Source organism: Urocitellus parryii, chromosome 6, assembly GCF_045843805.1.
Source record: "Urocitellus parryii isolate mUroPar1 chromosome 6, mUroPar1.hap1, whole genome shotgun sequence".
Taxonomy (NCBI): Eukaryota; Metazoa; Chordata; class Mammalia; order Rodentia; family Sciuridae; genus Urocitellus; species Urocitellus parryii.
The window spans coordinates 27,532,999-27,550,368 of record NC_135536.1 but is presented as its reverse complement, the minus strand read 5'-3'; the positions used below and the strand labels follow the sequence as shown (position 1 = coordinate 27,550,368).

Sequence of the window (17,370 nt, the reverse complement as noted above, 5' to 3'; positions counted from 1 at the left end):
TTAATTTTTTTGGCAGTGTTGGGGATAGAACCCAGGGCCTCATGCATGCTAGGCAAGGGCTCTGCCACTGAGCACAATCTCAGCCCTGTGAACAGAGAATCTGGAAGATCCAAGAAGAGGAAGACCTGACCTCAGAAATACAAGAGATCTGAGCAAGTGACAATAAGGAGCTGGAGGCCCCCAGTATAACTTGGGACACAAGCTGTGGTGGACTTGATCAGGCAGAAAGCTGTGGTGCTTTCGGCCAAGGTACAAGAACTGATCAAAGCAGAGGGTTTTACTATTTATTACAAAATTCATTACACAAATACAGCTGACCAGAAGGTCTAAAAACAGCCCAGACTCTTCCAACCCTCACCCACCTGTAGTAAAAGAAGAGCCAGAGTCCTGCTCACACAGAAGAAGAACTGCCTGTCCTTGGCGGGTTCAGAGTTGAGAGTCTAGCAGCAGAGAGGAGCCCAGTGTGTGGACAGCCCCTTGAAGCAGCCCTTGGTCACAGCTGCGCGGGGTGGGCAGCAGCTTCAGGTTTCACAGTTCTCACATCCCCACCACGCGCCAAACCGAGGAATGGAAATAAAAAGGGCAAAAAAAAAAAAAAAAAAGCAGAACAAAAGCAGAAGGCTGGAGGAAGGAGCCTACGGGAGGCTGCAGGTGGGGAGGACACACGGTGGGGGCTTTTGAGGGACAGGTGATTTCTTGACTTGGGCGGCTTATTTGAATGTTGACTTTAAATTATTCTTTAAATTGTACATACATGTCGTACACTTCCCTGTGTGCATGTTATGTCTTAAATGTTTTTAAATGCCAAAAAAAAAAAAAAAAAAAGCAAAACCTCAACAACTTAAAAGGCCAAAAGTGAGTAAAGGGGCTGAGGATGGAGCCCCAAAGAAGAAATTAAAGAGCAGAGAATGAAGGGGAGACAGAGAGGTGGGAGGTGGCGATGTGGCCTCAGTTCCTCTTCTTCTGTCTGGATGCTGGCTCTGCTTCTAGGTACTGGAGCCCGACTAGCATACCCAGGATGGAGAAACCTTGAACACAGAGAAGGTGAGTGGGGATGTAAACACAGGGCCTTCTTACCATGCACCTGTCCCCTGCACCAGCCCAGGTGCTGGGACAGTTGCTGAGGGAGGCCTGGGGTGGGGTGGGGTGCTTACTTGCCACCATCAGTGGGGCCAGGACACCAATTGTGGGTGCAGCAGTTCCAAATACAAACAACTCAGAGAGGAAGTGCCCCAGGGCGAGGAGGAAGGTCCAGAGTGTGATGTGGTAGAGGCTATAAGAGAGCAGACAGAAATGGGAAAGGACATTACTGCTTGTTTGGTGCAGCATGGCAGGAAGTATTAGACTTGATACACAACCATGTGACTACGGCTGAGGAGAAAGGGTGCGTGTTCCTGAGAAATACCTGGCTGCATGATCATCTCAATTTACTCTCACCTAGGATAAAACGAAAGGCTTTCAAACTAAAGGTAGCTCTGTGGCTCATCTGGGAGGAGAATGGTCCAAGCACTCAGGGTGGGTCACCAAGTCATAGCAAGGTAGAGAAACCGGCTACAGTGAGGCAGACCCTGGATTATGGCAACCCTAGGCTGTGTGTACCACTGTGAACCATCACATCTACATAGTCTGCTTGTCCAATTTGGCAGACTGTCTAGTCTAAGCCCACCTGGTAGGTGTCTGGCCTTGTGCCGGTCAAGGTTTAAAAGATAGATGACACAGAATGAATGTCTGGAATTGAGAGGAAGGAGTAAGACATCTTGGGGCTTTTAGATTCACTTGCAGCCAGTTGTTTTGTGTCTTGGCCTACAGAAGTGGTTAGAGGGAGGACTCAAGGACCCCTGGGGTAAGGGATTGTTCTTCAGTTTTGACTCCGAGATGAAGAAGAGACAGGCAACTGGCTGGTGAACCTCTTAGATTGCTGATATTCTTTTTTGAAGTATGAAATTAAGGAAAAAATTAGGAAATACTTCAAATATATTAAAAAGATGGTAGCATGTTATAATGAACCCCAGTGCAACTAACTAATATGCAGTTCCATCAAATCTTAACATTTGAACATTTTTGTTTCAGATACTTTTTTCCCTAAGAAATGAAATATTATATCTAACAGTTATAGCATTCTGTGCACCCTTATCCTACCCTGATCCTGTTGTCCTCCTTCTCCCTCCCCCTGAAGTAGTCAATATCTTAAATCTGGTTTTTATCATCCTGGTACATGCTTTTATATATTAATAGACATGTACGCATGTGTGTTGATTTTGAGTCTCCAGTGAGAGAGGGAACAGTATCAGACGCACGTCGGAAATGCATGGATCAAAGTCCTAGGCTAGAAAGGACCAGAAATAGCAAGTCAGCATTCGCAGCTGTCCCGTGTTGGGAAAATGGGAGAGGTGCCTGGGGAACAGAGGTAAGGACAAGTAAGACTTATCTCTGCTTACTCTACGAGCACAGAAACAGAAGTTGATCTCTTTTCCTATCACCAATTCTTCATCATGGTAAAAGTCTTCTTCTTCTTTTTTTTTTTTTTTGATTTTGTACTTGGAATTGAACGCAGGGGTGCTTTACCACTGAGCTACATTCCTAGCCCTTTTTAAAAATTTGAGACAGTGACCCAAGTTGCTGAGATTACAGGTATGCACCACCACACCCAGCCATAATAAAGGTCTTTAAAATGATTATTCAATCCTCACTCCCTGTCACCCTGAGAAGTAGAACAGCTATCTGTTATCATTTGAAGAGACCAAGGTGCAGAGAAAAGTAAATAATAGACTTGTTTCTGTAAAGCTAATTACCAACAAAATCAAGACCAGAATACATTTTCTTGTTTTCATTCTTGGTCCTGGGACGTTTCCACTAAACCATACTGCTTCCAAAAATATGTGTCAAACTGGGACAAGTAAACCATAGTTTCAAGTTAAAAAAAAAAAAATTAAAGTTGGAGAGCTTAAATCCCTTGATTCAAATCCCACTTGAGTCAGTCTTCCTCAGTTTAAATTAATTGGGTCTCTAATATTCAGATCTGCAAAATCAGGAATGAGAATCCAGGGCTGTTAGGAGGAGACTTAATCAAGGTCATGTACATGAAAGTTCCTGGCATAATTAGGGGATTCAAAAAATATTACTGCCTTCTCTCTTCCCAGATGCTGAGAGCTTGGATATGACAAAAATATTTGCGAGTGAGGCTGTTTTGACAGCCTCACCCAGAGAACTGAGCACACGTTTCCACCTAGCTTGGGATGATTATTGCTGAGGAAAGCTTGAGCCCCCTCCAGTGGCTAGAGCGGGATATGGCATTATCTAGACAGGAGGCGAGGCCTGCCTGAGATTGTTCTGCACCTTGTCTTGGTCCCCACAGAGGCAGCAAGGGGATTCTCCCCAACCCTCACCTACTGACTCTGTAAAAGCATGTCAGTTTACTTTGTGGTTCCTCTTTTTTCATACTTCAAGATTTCTGATCATTCCTGCTGCTTAACGAGGAATGTGAGAAAGTTATGTGTGGGTGGTTACTCTAAAAAGATCATATCGTGGCTCAGTGGCAGAGCATTTGCCTGCCATGCACCAGGTCTTGGGTCTGATCTACAGCTCTGCAAAATAAATCAAGATGACAATAACAACAAACGGAAGCTAAAAGAGCACATCATTCTACATCTTTAGCAGAAGAAAGGCAGATTCTTTAGTAAAGGAAAGGAGGGATATGATGCAGACCACTAGATAACAACACTGCCAGTCTGCTATGTCAGTTCCAAAGACATTTCCGATATTAAAGAAGACTTGTTAGGCCTATTATGTTCTTGGATGGACCCTACTGGCCTTTTCTTAGCAATACTCTAAGCTAATGTAGTAAAAGGATTAACAGGTCTCAACAGAGAGGGCAACATGCCTAGCACCTGATTTTCAACAAAAGGATGCTAAAGTTCTTCCTTCCCTTACATACGTCTTGTTGTGGATGTCAATGGCACAGAGGCAGCGAATCACCGATGACAACAGGGTCCAGATCCCAAAGGTCCGAGCTTGGAGGCCATTTACTGTGTAGTAGAAAAAAACAAGAGTGTTGAGAAGGGGGGTGCCTTCCACACTCTGGATATTCATAGGAGACAGCTGAGCCTCACCTCCCTGTGGCTGGGCAGAGTGGAGGCTCTGGTGTCATACTGGGGACTAGAAGTAAGGGAAGGAAGGAATTCCAGAATGAGGACTGCTGAGATCCTCTTCAGATGTCTACAGTTAGAAGGGGAATTGCCAAGAGTGGATACCCAACAAAAAACTCACTTAGGCAAATAACTCTTAGATACAGCTCTTTTTGTCTTCTCTGCCTGGAAGCCCAGAAAGACTGGGCCAGGACAGGTTTTAGGGAATGCTGTGAGATGGGTCTGTTAAAACGAGATGCCTGAGACCCAGACCCACAGACTTTAAGACTGATCCAGGGAGAGATCTCAGAGATACTCGCACCAATCTAGATACCTAAAAGATATAGTGAGACCTAAACCCTTGGATCTCTTTCTGAACCCAGATCTATGTTGTTTGAACAAAGCCCAAACCAGGCTGGTTTTCTGTGTATGTGGTAGTGGAATAAAGTGCTATTTCTTTGGGCTCTGCTGGGGGCACTCTGTATTGGATGGCTTCATTCTGGCACGGCATTAAATACCCTTCCCTCAAATATGGTCATATTCCCCCATAACAGTGGTTCTTGACCCGGGCTGCTTATTACAATCAACTCAGGGAATTTTATAAAGTTACTGAGGGCCAGGTGGCAGATCAATTACACCAAATACTCTAGAGGTGGGCACTGGCTTAGGTGTTTTCTAGAAACTCCCTGCTCGGGTGACAAATGTAGGGCCACTAATTTAAGGCATCCAGTGGCTTGGAAATGCCAAACAGTGAAGGCAAGATACTTCCTTTACTGGTTTATCCCTTCCTGAGCAAGAGAAATTTCAAGGGACAAGACTGATGACTGAAAGATCTCTGTTAATTGGGCTTCAGGGATTTTCTAGCCTTTGGAAAGGTTCATGGCTTTACCAAATTCACAGCATTGAGCACCTTTAGTTGGTAGTAAGAAAAAGTTCCATATGCCAACCAAGTATCTAGCATTAGCCCTAGAGGGCTACCTTTTTTCTTTTTGTTTCAGCGTCTCAATACACACTAGGCAAGTGCTTTACCATTGAGCTACATCCTCAGCCCAAGAACTACATCCTTTTGTAAATAATTTGATAGCTTTTCCAAAGAGAAGACTGAGGAAATTTTGCTCTCATTTGTAAGAGACTTAAGTGGAATGCTTCAGTAGGCCTAACCAGACTAGGACCAGGTAAAATTCAATGGGACAGTCCAGAGCCTGGCTACCATTAGGAGAACACCACAGGAGCCCCCAAATCACTGGACACAGGCAGCTTCCACCCCTTCTCCTGACATATATGTTCTGCTCAGCTGTACAGTAAGTCATATGACCTCTGCGCTTCTCAGTCTCACCTTTAAAATCAAAGTGCTAGACCAGATGACCTCTGAAATCCTGGGCATCTATATAGGCTTCCATGAGGCAGCCCTGAAAGGTGAAAACCCAGAAATTTCCTGCTTTCCTTTGCAGGTTCTTTACTCCTAATATATTTGAGCTTTGTTCAAAATGATCCTTAGCCTATTTAATTTCATTTTATACCTAGATGTGGCAGAAAGATGAGCTAGGTCAGAGCAGGAATCTGGGTTAGCTGTTAGTGTGACACAGAACTGACAGCTGCTGTGAAATAATGCTGTAGCTCCAAGTACCCCACACACCCATGTGGTGAAGTACAAGCTATAGTGTAAAAATGCTCTCTGCAGAGAGGCTCAGGACTGGGGAGAGCCACTATTCTGAAATTTCATTCTGGAAGACCACTTTGAAGGGATCTGGGGAATCTGTTCAGGGACTACGTCACTGCCTGGGAAGACCCTGGATAGTACTGTCCACCTTTAACATGGAACAAGGACCAGGTGATTTCTGAAGAGGGCTCTGGGATTCTGAAGCTTCTTGATGTCTTTTGAGTGGAGCATCCCAGAGTCACCAAGCAACTCTATTCTCTCACTTTCTCTAATAAACCTTTTTGTACACCCTAATTGCCCAAGGAAGTATAAAAGGAACAAAAAGGTATCCAGGGAAGCTTGAGGAGAAAGGGTCAAGTGCTTTCTATGGTTTGTTAACTCTAATGGCTACCAAAGTTTCAGAAATACCTGGAGGTTTTCAGAAACTGGGTTCCTGAGCTTCTCCCAGGCTCATTAATTAGATTTGGAGAGAGAAATGGGTGCCTGGATTTGTTTTGAAGTTTCCCGGGTTGTTCTGATGTACAGCCTTCCTTGGGAACCAAAGCTAGATCACTCCCACATAGGATGCAGTTTTTTGAGTTCTTACCGAGGTTTGGCTTGCCAGTGTAGAGCTTTTCATAGAGAAAGGTGTGGTCCCGGAAGCTCTGGAGTGTGTTTCCCATGGCTATGATGGATACTATAACCAGCCAGCTTCGCAACACATTCAGGAAACGGCTCATGACTCCCTTAGACCAGAGGAGGTGTTCTGCCTTGGAAACAAAGGCAAAGGACATGAGGCGATGAGGGTCAGTCTACTTTAACCATAGCCCTCTCACCTCTGTGCTTAGCTTGTATCCCACTCATGAAGGCTGTTCAGAGCTTAGTTAACCAATCACTTCACAAATTCCTCTCCAAGTTCTTTCTATCCATTCGCCCCTGGTTTTCCTAACACACTACTCTTACTTCACAGGGTTAGCCTGATATCTGTGTATATTTACCCTAAATCAAAGTGACAAAGGTTCCATAATACAATGGGTGGACATGACCAATTTGCCAGGATAAAATGGAGAGAAAGGAGGTGTACAAACATCATTATTATTATGTTATTATATTATTATAAAGTAACAGAATGGATCTCTGTGTGAGGCTTATGGAAACTGGTCCCAATACTTAGTCACACTAAGAGTGGCAAATGAACTGTATACTTTTCAATAAGTGACATAGTACTTATCTTTGTCTAAGTAATTTCTCCAAAATACAGGATTACCCTAAATCAGAACTTCTTTCTCTTAGCTGGAATCAGGACTTCTATATCTTTACTTTTTCATATCATTCCTTTGTCATGCAAGTGGCTTAAAAGTGATTGATTTTAAGTCCACTACAGACACCTGCCTGGATATTGTTGACAGATTCTTTGAAGCCTATAAAACCCTTATACAATTGAGTGGAACCTGTGGTATAATGGCACTATTTATATCATTAGGTTTTTCTCACTGTGGTTCCCAGATATACCATGCTTCATAAACTAGGACAATTTAAAAGTTAAAAAAAAAAAAACTGCTGTGACTTTATGGAGAAAGAAACAGCAATCTTGGTACTGGGTTGTAAGAAAATTTACAATAGCCATCAATTATTGGGCACTTGTGCCATGCACTGTGCCAAGAACTTAACATATATCATCTCATTTAATCCTTACAAAAAGGTAGACAGATACTATTATTATTTCCATTTTATACATGAGAGTTGGACGATAAGTGACTTGCTTGGGGTTATACAGCTAACATATGGCAGGGAGATCTGTTAGACTTTGTTGCTAAACTATCTCACTGAGAATATTTTGATGATGTTCCTGTTTTTGATGAAGACAAACATACCATATCCATTTCTGTCTTCAAGTATATTTAAAGCTTAGACCAAATATTTAAATCTTAGACCAACCCTTGTTGAATAGTGATTTCAATCAGTTTGATTTAAAGGCATCCCAGATAAAGAAGTTCTAATAAAGAACAGCTTCTTCCCAGATTCATTATTATCTTTTGGTCCAAGTTTTCTCTGTTATCTGGTTAACTTCTTGGGCCTCAAGTGACAATAAAATATTGGGCTTCCTTTGACACTTTGGCAGTAGAGTTTCAGTACAGTTCCATGCTACTCAGCTGAGTTAGGTTATTTAAGTCAGCAACTGCCTGAGACAATGTGATTTCTTTCTTGATTTCTCCAATCAAGAAAGAGCTCTAGAGAAGAAAAAGTGAATTGATGAGCTCCTCAGGGAAATGTGTGTTACAAAGAAGGACTCTGTCCAAATTCTGAGTGCATAGGTGTCTATTGGACATCACTGGCATTTACAACCTGGGCCATGAATCACCTATTCTTTTTATTTCCTCTCAATTAGAGCTTCATGTCTCTTGCCAGGGTTAAAAAAGTTGCATGGATGCCCTCATGCCACGCCCTTTCAGCAGAACTTATGACTCCCATTTCATAAATCTTAGAAATCCCAGCAGATAGCTGAAAACAAGAACCTGACCATTTCTGAATTGCTCCACCAATTCCTCAATCCCATTTCCCTAAAGCTTTAGGGTCTTATCAGAGTATACAACATCTCTCGTCAATTCTTCCCCGGCCCAGTACAGCATAGGTGTTAAAAACTAAGAGTCAGGAGAGACGAATTCCTATTTTAACCCTACCATTCAGTAGCTATGGGGCCCTGGGCAAGTCATTTACACTCTGCAACTCGGTTTCCTCATCTGCAAAATGGAGATACAGAAATATGCCTCAAGGGTTATAGAAATTACATGAGAAAAAGTGAAGGCTCCTTGCACAGTGCTAAGTTCATAGAGGCTTCTCATTCATTCATCCATTCCTTATTTACTCCATGTTCCTGACCCTCCCTTGTCATCTTCTCTCGAACCCCTTTCCTCCAAAGGTACCTCCCTGGCAACCTCTATTATCCCAGTCTCTCCAAATCCTCCCAATCAGATGCCACACAGACACCTTCAAGCTCCTTCTCCAAGTTCTCCTACCTGGCGATCGGAACCCCAGCACCACAGAACCAGCAGCAAATAAGCTCCCCCAGGACTGCTCCAGCCGCAAGTCCACCTGAGCCATTTGTCCCCGCCCCTGTCCTCAGCCGGGCTTCAGGATTGGGTCGTTCCGGTCAGCCCTCTCTTTGATTGGCTGTTCCCGATACGCTGGAGCAGGAGATAGGGAGTGAACCCCTTCGCTGCCAATCAGCGGTAGCCGCTGCCTAAGCCTCTCCTCTGGTACGCCGCTCACTCAGTAAACCCTCCTGTTGAGCGTGGCGGAATTATGGATTTGGAATCAACCTTTTAGGGGCGGAGAAAATAAGAGTGGAAAATAGGAGCCAAGACATCCTTCTTTCGGCAGCAGGGTTCAGGGCCCGCGCCGCGCCGCAGTGACGACATCCGTCAGCGCCCGCAGCCGGGCGTTGTCAGCGCCCGGTGGCGGCGCCTGCGCAGTGGCTCCGAGCGGGCGGTTGCTTGTTGGTTGTTGTAGTAACGGGGGAAGCAGCCGTCGGCGACTGCCGTGAGCCTGGCTGGGGCAGGAGGAGGAAGGTAGGCGCAGAGCGCGGTCCCCGCCTGCCTGCTCCGAGCCATGGGAAGATGAGACAGGTAAACGCCTGCGCTGGCTTGCTCCCCTTCCTTGGGAGGTGCGCTCCCAGGTCTGGGCGGGCGCCGTCCGCTGCACTTCCCCTGAGTCCGGAGCAGCTGTTGGCTTCCGGGCGCGCCAGGCTGAATTGCTGCTGCAGAGTGTCCGCGCCTTCCCGGTGGGGAGCACCCGCGGACCTACCTGGGATTGGGATGAGCTGGGGTTGGAGCTGAGGGCAGACCCTTCATGGCAAGGACTCCCTTTCAGCCAGACTCCTTTCATTTCCGAGCGCGGAGTCTCTCCTAGTTCTGCAGGAGCCCGGCAAAGGTTGGCATGCCTTCCTCTCTCGGAGCTTTGGCTTGTTTTAACTGAATAGACTTCTCAACATTTTGGGAAAAGATTGGGGAATCCTTTTTGGAATCCCCTGAAGAGAGTCACTAAGGTTGTTAGATATTTCGCCTTTTTTTTTTTTTTTTTTTTTGCGAAAAATCTGTAGGGATCTTTATCCGGGTGGGTGTTTTTCATCTTATTTACAATCTTACTGTTTATATAAATGCGTAGGAAAATAAAGTTTCAATGATAGAGTGGTGGTAATATAAAGAGGTCATATAACTTACCATGGCAACTGTGGGGCAGGATATATAGCCTGTTCTGCATACATTGAACCACAATTGCTTTTCTGAATTCTTTTAGTAAGAGTCCAAATATCTTAGAAACATTGACACGAGATTATTATCTCTGAGTATGGAGATTATGGTCATTTAAACATTTTTATTTTCTTTATAGTTTCTGTTCCTTCCTCTAAAAATGTTTTTAAGTTAGAAATGCAGTGTTGGGAATTTCCTAATTTTAATACCTATTTAAGATTAAGATCGAAGTTCGTGATTTTTAGTGAGAATAATTAAGAATGTTTGGAAGGGCACTGAAAAATTTTCCCCACCTATTTATAAGACCCTTGATTAGGAGGATTATATTCATAAATCTTTTAGTTCAGGTGAATTGTTTTTACTAGAAATATGATAGCAGCTAGCCTGTGTGCTTGTCACAATTTAGATAAATTCACAAGGGTCTGGAAACTTGAGTCTTAATTTTTATTTTTAACCTAGGTTGGATTTGTCTGGCAAGGAATCTGTTTTAGGGAATCAGCCACCTACCTCAGACTGCCCTAAAAGTGAAGTGGATTTTCTGCTTTGGTATACGTTAGACTTAGTATATAAAAGACAAGGGAGAGAAATAAACTTAATTAAGTTCTACAACTACACAGAGCATAGATAGTATGTTTGAAAAAAATCTTGATTTTTGTGGCATATTTGAGGCACTGTGATAGAAGGTAGGATTCTGGAGGTTGGGCACTATTTAGGAATATATTCCTTTTCGTTATTTGGAAGATCACCAGCAAAATCAAGAAAGAGAAAGCTCTATTATGTTTCAGATCACTTGATTTTCTTGCAGGAATCTGTGCCACCCAAATTGTCTGATCCAGTGAATCTGCAAGGAAAGGTCTCTGAGGCCCCTGTCTGCTGACTGCATGACAAACTCTAAAGGAAATGCCAGTCGTGATGGCCCGGGACCTGGAGGAAACAGCATCTTCCTCAGAGGATGAGGAGGTGGTAAGCCAAGAGTAAGTAACAGCAAGCCTGCTTTGACCCTTTACCTTTGGGGTGGAAAATAGTTTCTTTCACTCATATGTTCAACCCAGTATTATTCTATTGCTATTGTCTGGCTCTGGTTTTAGCTTTTATCCGTAATCATTAGATGATCAAGATTTTATTAGTTCCCATCACATATCAGAAATAAGGCTTTGTTTCTTTGTTCATGAGTGAATATCAGCTCTAGATGTTGTAAAATGTAGGTAGTAGCTTTTGGTGCGCTTTTGAGCAGAACATCCAATAAGGAGACTCAAATTTTTAGATATTTAATAAAAGTAGGTTTCCAAATTGTGATGTTGACTGTTGTGCTAGTTTTCTCAAAAGCCTTTCAATGATAGAGTGGTGGTAATATAAAGAGGTCATATAACTTACCATGGCAACTCTGGGGCAGGATATTAGATTCTATAGTCTGTTCTGCATACATTGAACCACAATTGTTTTCCTGAATTCTTTTAGTAAGAGTCCAAATATCTTGATCGTTGGATCTTCATAATAAAAATGAATGATAGAAATAAGTGCAGCTGCTATAAATGATGATAAGGGCTTCATCTCATCAGTTCTCATCTGTTCTCATTTAATATGGAAATTAAAGTATTATATCTTATTTAATTAGAAGATATTACTTCTACTTTATTAAACTTGGCCTTATAAATATCAAGAAATTTCCTCAAGGACTTAGCTTTCCTGGATTTTGAAAAGCTTTGCTGCTTTGCCTCCTTTAATATTTGACACAGAATATAGAGACAGTTTGTCTTAAAGTTAAGATACCTTTTTTTTTTTTTTCCTTATGTACTCTGCATCCTTTTGGATATATGTGTGTTGTGTAACCTGAAAAATAGGGTTAGTATCTCCCAGGCTATTTTGTTTGGGTATGGTTTGGATCGAATAGAATCATATGTGAGAAATTATTTGGTAAATTACATAAAGTACCATACAAATGTAAGACAAATTCTAACTGGTTCATTGAATTTATGTTAGACTTTTTATAGGGTAGAAGATTACATTACTTAATAGCATTTGAAGAAAACTATTGAAGCATTAATACAGCTTTGAGGAAAGACTTCTCCTCATCATTAGGTCATAGAAAATAATAGGAATTTAACAATATATTTGGGTCATTCTCTTTCAGGATAATTAAATGGGTAATTCCCTCTGGTTACTTGGCCTTTTGTGCCATTTTTCTTTCAGAGTGTGGCCTTTTACACCACAAAAAATTTAACTTCTGCAGTAAGCATCGGTCTTTCCATTTTTAAGATTGTTCCTTTACTTCATTACTGTCTTATTAGTGGGCTTAGAGTAAGGGCACAGACACTGCTAGTACTCCTCTGGTTTCCTGCCTATACTCCTAGTTGAGAAAGGCTAAATTTCTTATAGAATTTACTGAAAATATAGATGTTATTTCTCTTTACCCCATCCAAATTTTTGGACCTTTTGCTTTTCTTTCTTTCAGACTTCTACTATTGAATTTTGACTTTTTATCTTGTTCCATCAGCTTATTTTTTGTTTATTGGACACTTGTATGTGAGCAATTTTATTCACAGTAGGTTTACCTTGAGAAAGTTTTGAAACTTAGAAGGCTTTCAGTCGCATAATGATGTTGATTTTGATCCAGAGATGTATGTCCTTAGACAACTGTAAGTAAGATCCACTCAGATCCCTAGGCTTTATGAAAGTATTAACGCCTTGTAGTCCTGGACTTTAGGGTTAGAAACCATCCTAGAAGTCCTTGTTTTACATAGCACTATTTCAAATAATAAATGTAAAAAGGCTATTCTGTATTTTGCTTGGGGATCCCAAATATATATTTATATGTAGAAGTGGAAATTTTCATATAAGAACTCAATATAAGGTTTCTCTAGTCACTGAAAAAATAGTAATCTTAATTTCTATCATGAAAAGTGATTTTAAATCAGTTTAAAAGATGAACAATAAACAATTTCACAGTGACTGCTGCAGGGGTTCCGGAAGGAGAGTGTGGTTGTGGACTGGAGGAGCTGGTGGTGAAAGCTCTATGGAGGTGGTGACATTTGAGGTGGGCTGTGGTGTGAAAGCCTTGCTAGCAGGGGCAGTGGTACGAAGAGGTCACAGATGCAGGAGTGCTAACCTGCTGTGTATCTCTGTCTTTGAATTATGTAGGCTGGGTCCCAGGAGTGAATAGTGTATATTCCTCATGAAATAGCTTCTTAAAAACCAAAATGTGTGGGGCATAGCAGCATATTCCTGTAATCCCAGAAGCTCAGGAGGCTGAGGCAGGAGAATCACAAGTTCAAGACCACCCTCAGTACTTTAGTGAGGCCCTAAGCAATTTAGTGAGACCCTGTCTCAAAATATAAAATAAAAAGGGCTGGGATGTGGCTCAGTGATCAAGTGCCCCTTGGTTTAATCTCTGGCATCTAAATAAATAAATAAAAACCAACTATTAGACTTTCAATAAAATGAGCCATAGAACTGGTCTTCTTCAGTAATTAGTCTTGAAAATTCCTTGTCCTTTCATGTCTGAAAATGCATTTTCTTCATATTACCAGTTTCTGATGTGAATGAACCTGTGAGGTCCCAATGTTCAGTTTCCCAGTCATTTAAAATTTTACTTCCCGTTAGTACTACCTGCTGGGAGCATGTTTTTAGTGCCAATTTAACATCTGCCTTAAGTGTTTTTCAGTTGACCGTGGTGAACTAATGATTTACTACTTTTACCTTTCCATAGGTTATAAATGAAATGATTTCTCTGTCAGGGATATGGCTTCCTACAGACTGTAAATCAGGGCGGTGGCTCTTTCCAGCTGTGTGTCTGTCTATTGTGTTGCTGATCTGGTTGGGCATTTTTAACTGTAGCAGCCATCCATTGTTTGTAAGTGCTAAGGCACAGTGGTGCCAGTTTGTAGCTAGTGCTAGATTGACAGGGAACTTTGGGTAGTTTCCAAAGTTCTTTTGTCCAAGACTTCATAGTGCAGACTGCCTATCTGCTCAGTCTATCCACTGACATGAAAATATGGTGGAAAAATTATAGAGATCATAGGAATCATCTGGTCTGAGCCCATGTTTTACAGGTGTTTAAGTTAAAAATCGAGCAAACCACCAAAACTCATCCTTGCTAAAACAAACAAACAAATAAGGAAAGAAAGAAAGAAAGAAAGGATCCTATAAACACCATTTCTCACAGACAGGTACCATGACCAAGAACAAGAACAATTAGCAGGTTGGGGTTGTGGCTTAGTGGTAGAGTGCTTGCCTAGCACGTATGAGGCACTGGATTTAGTCCCTGGCACCACATAAAAGTAAAACAAAATAAAGTTACTGTGTCCATCTACAACTAAAAAAACATTAAAAAAACAATTAGCATTTACATTCCATTTCTAGAAAACAGAAAATGAACGAGGTATGGCATTCTTTGCTGTCTTCACTAAAAAGCTGATGGCAACTCAACCCAAGTCTGCAGGCTGCTGAAACCTCTAAGATTAGTTGCTTGTACCTGTGCATTCAGATTGGATTGGAAGGATGTGAGTTGGCCCTGAGATTTGTGGTATGGCTCTTGTTAAGGGGTATGGTCATGTGAGTTTTTTAGTGTGATTGTTGGCTAAATGAATCTTATTCCAAGTAAGGAATTGATTCGTTTAAATTCCGGAAGAGTTGTGTTCAGGGTGTTTGATATGCTGAACTTCACTGAGATACGATTTTTCAGCAAAGGGTATAAAGAACAAGAGACCGGGGTTCAAAGACCTGTATACTTAAGCAGCCGTATGACCTTGGGCAAGTTACTGAACTTCTGAGACACTTTTTTCTAGTTCATCATATGGACAAGAGGAGTAAGTGGGATGACATGAAAGTTCTTAGTTTCATTACTGGCCACATAGTAGGGACTCAGTTCCTTTAATTTTTCCCCCTTTCTACTTTCCTACTCAAAGAGTTTCTTAATCCATGAGTAAATATCATCTATCTAAGATGATTAAATTGAGTTTTCCTGAGGATAGGGAAAGAGAAAAAAGCCTTATGATTTTGTAGTAGAAGAATTATATATATATATATATATTTTCCCATTTACTATATTTTTTTAAAAATATGATTTTAATTGAGATTCTTGTTTTAATTTAGGGTTTGTAGCCCAGAATCTTAGGATGGGACATCAAATTGGTTTAAAAAGGAATTATAGAGTATTAAAGGGGTATATAAATTACTGGGGAATATATCAGTTTTTATTCTTTACACACGCAATGGATTACAGTAAGACTCAAATTGTCCTAAAAAGACAGGGCATTCATAACTCGTATTTAGGCAAGATTTGCTTTTGCAGCTCTGACTATTACCCAGGATTTCATTTCTCTCCTCCTGTCAGTTAGGCTCCCCTGACTTCCTTCTTCACTGACAGCTCTGGGCTCTCCCCTCAGTATCTCAAAATGACCATTGCAGGGCCAGACTTCTCATTCTTATTCTGCTCTTGGAAAGAGAGGCCATCATCTGTAGTTACTGTGGAAGAGAAAGGGTCAGGGGCTGGGAACATGTCTCTTTCTCATGGGTTATAATTGGTTTATGTCCCCATCTTTGAACCAATCCTGTAACTGAATGATCCCATTCCTTCATTGGCTGAAACCAGTCAAGGTCCAGCCCTTCTCAAGGGTTATTCTGAAAACCCTGGCTAAGAATTGAAGATGAGTGATTTTTCCACAGGATATTTGGGGTTCTTATTCTAGAAAGAAGGGGAAAGTTGCTAAGCATCAAACCATAGTAATTTGCTTAAAGTTAATTCAGATTTTGAGCTGAAAATTATTGAAGACTTTTGTTATGTTTGTAGGGATCATCCATGTATCATGTGGACTGGAGGCTGCAGGAGAATTCCAGTTTTGGTATTCCATGCTGAGGCCATTCTGACAAAGGACAACAATATTCGAGTAATTGGAGGTAGGTATAACCTCTCCCACAGAGGGCAGAGCTGGTCAACTTTCCTGACAACTTTGGAAAACATTAGTATGACGTATGGATAGAGAAAAGGCCTTGGTCATGAGAAAAATCTATTGTTACTTGAAGATTATTTAAAATTTTTAAAATTATATGTGCATGCATGTTTGTTTGTGTGTGTGTGTGTATATATTTAATTGTGATAAATTATGTGCCACAGTCTGGCTGGGCACAAAATCTCGAGCCACTCACAGCCTTATAGATTCAAACAGCAATTCTTTATTCCCGAACTCACACCGGCACTCTACACACGTTCTGGGCAAAATCCACGTTCTGAATCCCAAATACTCTCTGAATCCCAGGAGAACTCAACGGGAACTCAAGGAGCTGGCGGAGCTGGCGTGCCTGAGGCAGCAGGATACACCCTATTCCCAGCAGGGTACACCTTAAACCTGGAACCCCCTAAACCCAAGAAGCAGGATACTCCCTAAAACCTGATCCGCCCTAAACCCGGATCCGCCCTGGTCCTTGAGCAAGGTCACCTTACTCAAGCATACATGCAATGTCACTGCAAATGACCTGGGTCCAAAGGCAAGCCCATTTCCACAATGGAGAGTCCTTCCTCTAAGCAACATGGGGTAGGCTGACAAGAAAATTTCGATGCGTCATTCCTACTTGGCAATGGCTCTCAGCAATTATGTGTGACAAAATTTACCATTTTAGGTTGCACATTTCATTGGCATTTAGTACATTCTCAATGTTGTGCACCATCACCACTGTCTGAGACATTATCCCAGAAGTAAGGTGTAGCTCAGTGGTAGAGGGCTTGCCTAGCATGAAAAAGCCCTGGGTGTAATCCCCCAGGTCTGCGAAAAACAAAACAAAAAGAAAAAAGAAATTAAAGCCCACACCCATTAAGCAGTCACTTTCTATGCCACCAGCCCCCAGAAACTTCTAATCTACTTTTGGTCTCTATGGATTTGCCTACTCTAGATATTTCATAGAAATGGAATCATACAATTGTGCCTTCTGTGTGTGTGGGTTCTTTCACTTAGCATATTGGCAGGGTGTGTCCATGTTGGAGCATGTATCAGTCCTTCATTCGTTTTTATGACTGGATAGTATTCCATTGAATTTATCCTTTTATCAAATGATATTTTTGGTGTTTCTACCTTTTGTCTGTGGTGAATAGTGCTGCTCTGAGGGTTTGTGGACAAGGTTTTGTTCAAGTACCTGTTTTCAATTCTTTTGAGTATGACTCGGAATGAATTATTAGATAATTCTCTCTCTTTTTTTTGTGGTAGTTGGAGTCAAACCCAGAGGCACTCTACCATTCTGACCCCTTTATTAAGTTTTATTTTGAGACAGGGTCTCACTAAGTTGCTGGGGCTGGTCTTGAACTTGAATCCTCCTGCCTCAGCCTCCTGAGAAACTGGAATTACAGGTGTGAACCGCTGTGCCTTGA

At 41.8% G+C, this 17,370-nt stretch overlaps 2 protein-coding genes across 3 annotated transcripts in view; one reads left to right on the top strand and one right to left on the bottom strand.

Moving 5' to 3' along the window:
- Positions 1-262: 262 nt before the first annotated feature.
- Positions 263-9,154, bottom strand: Erg28 (ergosterol biosynthesis 28 homolog). Of its 2 annotated transcripts, none has more exons than XM_026401943.2 (5): positions 8,781-9,154; positions 6,371-6,529; positions 3,935-4,025; positions 1,155-1,273; positions 263-1,028 (listed from the first exon to the last, which is right to left on the bottom strand). In XM_026401943.2, exons 1-5 carry the CDS (start codon positions 8,863-8,865, stop codon positions 949-951), a joined length of 534 nt encoding a protein of 177 aa, XP_026257728.2. In that variant the 5' UTR covers positions 8,866-9,154; the 3' UTR covers positions 263-948. The 2 variants fall into 2 exon arrangements, with proteins under 2 accessions (XP_026257728.2, XP_026257737.1); XM_026401952.2 differs by having other exon boundaries at positions 6,371-6,533; positions 8,781-8,860.
- Positions 9,155-9,269: 115 nt separating this feature from the next.
- The window catches only part of Ttll5 (tubulin tyrosine ligase like 5), a 260,147-nt gene continuing 252,046 nt past the window's right edge, over positions 9,270-17,370 (top strand). Inside the window, exons 1-3 of the mRNA XM_026401550.2 lie at positions 9,270-9,389; positions 10,819-10,987; positions 15,802-15,908. Of these exons, the coding sequence (XP_026257335.1) occupies positions 10,914-10,987; positions 15,802-15,908 (181 nt within the window). The 5' untranslated portion in view covers positions 9,270-9,389; positions 10,819-10,913. The remainder of the gene's footprint in view (positions 9,390-10,818; positions 10,988-15,801; positions 15,909-17,370) is intronic.